This window comes from Lagenorhynchus albirostris, chromosome 13 (assembly GCF_949774975.1).
Source record: "Lagenorhynchus albirostris chromosome 13, mLagAlb1.1, whole genome shotgun sequence".
NCBI classification, from domain to species: domain Eukaryota; kingdom Metazoa; phylum Chordata; class Mammalia; order Artiodactyla; family Delphinidae; genus Lagenorhynchus; species Lagenorhynchus albirostris.
This window is the reverse complement of record NC_083107.1, coordinates 87,074,902-87,081,274: the sequence shown is the minus strand read 5'-3', so window position 1 is coordinate 87,081,274 and position 6,373 is coordinate 87,074,902. Positions and strand designations below refer to the sequence as shown.

Sequence of the window (6,373 nt, the reverse complement as noted above, 5' to 3'; positions counted from 1 at the left end):
GGCATGTGGGATCTTCCCTGACCAGGGCTCAAACCCATGTCCCCTGCATTGGCAGGTGGATTCCTAACCACTGCGCCACCAGGGAAGCCCCTTCCTCGTGTTAAGTTACGTCCTAACCTCAGGGATAGCCCAGGTTGCTTTTCTCGGGCCCGGGGCTCCAGCCCAGACTCCGGCCCGGCCACCCGGCTACCGCCTCAAACTTCCAGGGAACGCAGAAAAACTCCCGCAAACCGCCCGGAAGAGGAGGCTCTCGCGGGCGAAAAGCGTAGCCAACGCACTGGTCCTCCGGAGCCTCTTCCTGGGACTCTCTAGGCTTCCACCTTTTCTCAGTGGTTCTTCCGGTTTGTTGACTCGCACTATTCCCGCCTCTTCCCCTCTGCCGCCGGGATTTAATGAACTCTCGCGAGATCTAGGCCTCTTCCCAAGCCTACTGGTGTCGGCGGCTGCAGAGAGCGTTGGCCGCTTGGTCAAGGTATGTTGCTGGACGCCGCTGTGCTGGCCCGATGGCTTTGAGGGGCACAGGTCTGGGGTCCCCGGGTGGAGATGCGGCCGATTACCCGGCCCGCGGGCCCCGATGGCGTGTGCGGGGGGAGCTGGGGCTGGGACCGGGGCCGGGCCGTGCGGGCGGGTGGGCGGGCGGGGTCGCGGGCCGCCCGGCTTGAGCGCTCCGTGCTTCCAGGTGCCGGCCATGTTCAGTTCCAGCGCGAAAATCGTGAAGCCTAATGGCGAGAAGCCGGACGAGTTCGAGTCGGGCATCTCCCAGGTGAGGGGGCGGGCGGAGCGCAGAGGCCGCGACGGGGTCCGGGGTCCGGGCGCTGAGGGTGCCCTCCTGCCTCTTCTCCCGCAGGCCCTCCTGGAGCTGGAGATGAACTCGGACCTCAAGGCCCAGCTGCGGGAGCTGAACATCACGGCCGCCAAGGTACAGTGGGGCTTCGGGGCACGTGCTGTTGGCGGGACGCCCCAGCGACTCGGGTGTCGAGCGTGTGACGGTGTCGGCGCGGCGCGTTACCGCTTCAGCTGGGCCAGACCGGAGGGGCGGCGCTGGGGGCCTAAGCGAGAGTGCGCCTCTCTGCTCTCTCTTTCCCAGGAAATTGAGGTTGGTGGCGGTCGGAAAGCTATCATAATCTTCGTTCCTGTTCCTCAGCTGAAGTCTTTCCAGAAGATCCAGGTCCGGCTCGTGCGGGAGCTGGAGAAGAAGTTCAGCGGGAAGCACGTTGTTTTTATTGCGCAGGTAGCTGTGCTGCTGCTGAATGCGCCGTCTTGCGAGTCCCGTTATACGTCGCTCGCGAGTGTGAAGAAGCTGTTCCCGGAGCTTAGGGTGCTCGCACTGGGCTAAAGGGAGGCGGCGCACGGCTGCTGTTAATGCGAAGGCGGCTCTGTGTGTGCAGCGCCGTCGGTGCACCGGGGGTGCACACAGGTGATCGCGGTGAGACGTGTGCTTGCAGTGAGCCTGAGTTTTCAGCCTGATGGAATTGCCTGTCTGAGGTTCAGCGAGGTTTTCCTGCCTGGTGCGTCAGACGTAGGTTTGGGGAGGAAAAGAGATGCAAAGAAATGGTATGTAGGGAAAGTGGAACACGGTCGAGAGGTTTTGTTTTGTTTTTAAAGTTATCTGGCCTTCCTGCAAACAGAAATCTATAGAAATTAAGTGCCCGGCTGATAAGGAATTAACGGAGTGGTATCCTGGCTTAGTACTGAAGTGGGTAGTGGGCCAGATGGGACGTGAAAAGGGGTGTGATCTTTGGGAGATAAGTCATATCATGGAGCAGCCAGCATTTTCCAGTTGCATTTTAATGTAAGCCACGGATTCTGAAAGAATTACCGAGAAATCGGGGAGTACGTAAGAGGATTTCTCAGTACCTTGTTGGGTCTAGGTTGTTTGGCTTTCTGGAGCTTTGCATTTATTCAGCCGTGGAGTCCTTTGGTTTTTAAAGCAGGTTGACAGTGCTTTGTTTTCTGCCGACTTACTTACGGTCTTTTTTTTTGTTGTTGCGTGATAATTTTTACTTTACAGAGGAGAATTCTGCCTAAGCCAACTCGAAAAAGCCGTACAAAAAATAAGCAAAAACGTCCCAGGAGGTAAGTTTTAGCAGCATGAAAAACGCACCACTCTTGTCAACAATTCTTGACTGGCGTGTGTTGTTTATAGTCAGCTGGAGTAGGCTCCTAAAATTAAATGTTGTTAACGTAGGAAATCCATTCGCACGGGGACTTCTATCAAGTGACTTAGCTTTTTCTGTAATTATATGCGAAATGTTTTAAAAGTAACTCTGGAGGTAGGAATTACGTATATTCACATAGGTGGTATAATAGGTTACTGTTATCACAAAAGATGAGATAGTTTCCTCCAGTTCTTTGGGCAAAGGGTAGGAACAGTGGGGAGGAATCTTGAGTTGAGTGCCGTGGGGTAAAGCACACCAGATGTGCAGGTGGGCTGCGACCTGTCATCCTCATTGTTGACTTCTGCTGTGGATTAAGGCTGAAAGATGAGATTTTTCTGTTGCTCACATCACGGGTTGAAGGTGTCAGTGCAGTTGTAGTTGCTGGTGGACGAGGCTTTGTAAATATGATCGAACTGCAGGTTATCTGACAGAAACTTAGATATTGCAAGTTGGCTCTTTGGGCCTTCTGGTATTTTGTTGAAGTCTCTGGTTTCATAGACTTGGATTATTGGATCGCTGCAGATCCTGACCTTGGACCAGTTTGAGAAAACAATACTCAGGCATCCCTCTAACTGCCAGAGAGGCCAACCTTGTGAATTTGTAGTATTAGCATCCCTGCTTATGGGATGAGGAGACTCCCCCATCGTTTGCTCATTACAGCTAGCATTAGTGACGCTGGAATTTACAGTCAGTCTTGTTTCTAAAGTTCCTACAAAATAGGAAGTGATGGGTCTCCAGTGTTGTGGGTGGATGTGTTGTACCATATGCTGTGGTGGAGGGGGGAGAGGGAGTAGTGGTGAGCCTAGAAAGGCCGGTTCCAGGTTTTCTGGAACTCGGAGTGTTGGTCAGTACCTTGAGCTTGTTTTTTTTTTTTTTTTAAATATAAATTTTATTTATTCTTGGCTGTGTTGGGTCTTTGTTGCTGCGCACGGGCTTTCTCTAGTTGCGGCGAGCAGGGGCTACTCTTCGTGTTGGTGCGCAGGCTTCTCATTGCAGTGGCTTCTCTTGTTGCAGAGCACGGGCTCTAGGCACGTGGGCTCAGTAGTTGTGGCTCACGGGCTCTAGAGAGCAGGCTCAGTTGTTGTGGCACACAGGCTTAATTGCTCCGCAGCATGTGGGAGCTTCCCAGACCAGGGCTCGAACCCGTGTCCCCTGCATTGGCAGGTGGATTCTTAACCACTGCGCCACCAGGGAAGCCCCTGAGCTTGTTTTAAGTTGGAGTAGCTGGCAGTTGGAGTAGCTGGAGTAGCATAAGAATTTAGCTTTTTTTTTTTATTCTGGACAGTTTGCAAGAGATCAAATACAGGGGATAATGAAGAACGTTTAGTTCGTTAATTATGATACTTAAAAAGTGGTTTTATAATCTCAGTTCTGACAACCCCAGTTAGTACTTGAGTATAAAGACAGATCCTTTGCTTCGCACCCAACTAAGGCACTGACTCCCAAATCTACAGCCTTAATTATCCTTCATCCCAAACCTGTTTCCACATTTTCTCAGGTAATCACTTCAACCCATTCCTAGTGACCTGGTCTAGACATTGGAGTCTTCATTCTCCTACAATGAGGTCTAGTTGGGAGGCCAGAGTGAATCCACCCCTTTCCAATCTGGTTTCTTGCTTTCAGATTCATTTTCCTTCTCAGTCGTTATCTCTCTCCTACAACAGATTAAATGCTGAGGTTTATGTTTTCTTTGGCTTCTCATCTGTAGCGGGGTTTCAGTTATTTTTCTTCTGAAGCAGATTAGTTTCTATGCTTTGTGATTATTAAAGTTGCGTTGCCACTGCTCCCCCTTAAAAAGTCTTTAGACTGGGTTGGAATTTGAGTTTGAGGCTAGCTTTGATTCCGTCCTAATTTATGTTTTGAAGGAAGTAATTAGCAAGTTTCCATATGTGTGCCTACCTAGTCCTGTAAGAGTAAGAAGTGCTTCGTCGGTGGTTAGCAGTCATTTATCGATTGGGCCATCTATCTCATTTGCTTTTGGAGAGGTGATAAAGGCTTTGGAAAGTGGGTCCGCCATGGGGCAGTGAGGCCTTTGCAGTTATTTAGGAGCCCCTTCTGTGTGCGTGGGAGCTGCCAGACAGGAAATAGAAATGAGTAGAACATAGTGTCTGATCCACTGAGGGGTGAACAAGACCTAGACACGTTCCGTAATACAGGGTAGCTGCATAAACATTGAGAATGAGAGCTGTCTTTTCATTTGCTCGTTCCTGATATCCTGTGGTACAAAGCTGATATCTAAAGGTTTGGAATTAATTGAACCTTCTCATCAGGCAGCCAGATGGATTGTGAACTTGAAATGATACTCAGGAGAGGAGCATGGTTCCCTTGGCAGTTTGTGTGATGGGATGGGCTGGAAACCGGGGACCCTCGTAGGAGGGGCCACATCCTAGAGCTGGTGATAGAGCAGTGTCTTTTGGGATGGGATGTCACCTCATTCCATCGCAGGGAACAAGGGGTGTTTGGTGCATTTTGGAGGCCAAGGGGAGCCCTCAAAGGGTCTTTAGTAGGTGAAGTGTGTAATGACATCAGTGATTATTTTGACAGCAACGGATGGGATAGTTTTGGAGAGAGGAAAGAGGTTACTGCAGTGGTTTAGTCGAGAAATCATACGACTGACAATAAACCTAAAGATAATGTATAAAAATAAAAGTCATCGTCAATCTCCATCCCCTGGAGAAAATCAGTCATAATAGCTGGTGTATGTGTACTTTACAAGATAACACGTTTAAAATACTCTAAGCTTTTGAAATAAAATAATAGGGTGTCGGGAATTCTCTGGCAGCCCAGTGGTTAGGCCTGGCTTCAGTTCCTGGTCAGGGAACTAAAATCCCCCAAGATGTGCCGTGTAGCCAAAAAAAATAGGGTGTTAGCCTGTTCTAGTTTGGTAATGGCACGTGGTGTGATACATTAAATGAAAGTAGATTACTTGAAAGCTAGTGTTAATCTGGTTTCAGGAACCTGGAGTTTGCCATTTATGTTTTTGACTTCAAGAGGTGCCCTTGGGGCTCCCAGGAGGGCAGACCTTGCTAGATTTCTCACTTTTGTCACTGTATTCTATTCTTCAAGCCGCACTCTGACAGCCGTGCACGACGCCATCCTGGAGGACTTGGTTTTCCCAAGTGAGATTGTGGGCAAGAGGATCCGCGTGAAGCTGGACGGCAGCCGACTCATAAAGGTTCATTTGGATAAAGCACAGCAGAACAATGTGGAACACAAGGTAATAGGCCTTGTTTATTATGGAAAGATCCAGAACAGATAAGGGTAGAATGCAGCCTAACCCATCCCCATGTGGCACAGAACCAATCTTTGTGAACTGAGGGCCCACTTCCTCTTGGATTATATGTCAGGTTTTAAATTGGGGTGTTTTTTTTTTTTTTTTTTTTTGGCTGTGTTGGGTCTATGTCGCTGCGTGCGGGATTTCTCTAGTTGTGGTGAGCGGGGGCTACTCTTTGTTGTGATGCGCAGGCTTCTCATTGCGGTGGCTTCTCTTGTTGTGGAGCATGGGCTCTAGGCTCATGGTCTCAGTAGCTGTGGCTTGCGGGCTGTAGAGCGCAGGCTCAGTAGTTGTGGCGCACGGGCTTAGCTGCTCCGCAGCATGTGGGATCTTCCCAGACCAGGGCTCGAACCCGTGTCCCCTGCATCGGCAGGCGGATTCTTAACCACTGCGCCACCAGGGAAGTCCTGGGGGATGTTTTAAAAGATGGAGTTCTCTACCTTTTAAGTTATTAGAGAAATTGAAGTAAAGTAATTCCATGGTGTGACTTTTAGTAAAGCTGTTTTTATGGACGGGGTGGTGGTCGTGTTAGAATCTGGGGAGAACTGTCACTTTGCTTCATTGCTGGTAGAGCATTAACCTCTGGGGTCCCCCGGGGTCTGCCGAGTGGCCTAGAGGAGCCAGCCCTCGGGTGCAGTGCTGTGGAGGCCTGTCCCACGACACGAGAGGAGCTTGCCCCCAGCTTGGGACTATAGAGGCATGTCTGGTATATTCCTTCTCTGCCTGGTTGCTGAGGAGAAAAACCATACAGGGCACAATTTCACAGACTTTAGGCTTTAAGACGAATGTGTATTGAAATGTTTTGTGATGAGTTATTTCTTTTCTCGTAGGTTGAAACGTTTTCTGGTGTCTATAAGAAGCTCACGGGCAAAGATGTTAATTTTGAGTTCCCAGAGTTTCAGTTGTAAACAAAAATGACTAAATAAAATATTATTCACAA

At 49.6% G+C, this 6,373-nt stretch overlaps 1 protein-coding gene across 1 annotated transcript; it reads left to right on the top strand.

Moving 5' to 3' along the window:
- Window positions 1-398: 398 nt before the first annotated feature.
- On the top strand, window positions 399-6,373 carry RPS7 (ribosomal protein S7). The gene is made up of 7 exons (XM_060169048.1): window positions 399-472; window positions 680-763; window positions 848-919; window positions 1,088-1,231; window positions 2,012-2,076; window positions 5,226-5,376; window positions 6,264-6,373. Exons 2-7 carry the CDS (start codon window positions 689-691, stop codon window positions 6,339-6,341), a joined length of 585 nt encoding a protein of 194 aa, XP_060025031.1. The 5' UTR covers window positions 399-472; window positions 680-688; the 3' UTR covers window positions 6,342-6,373.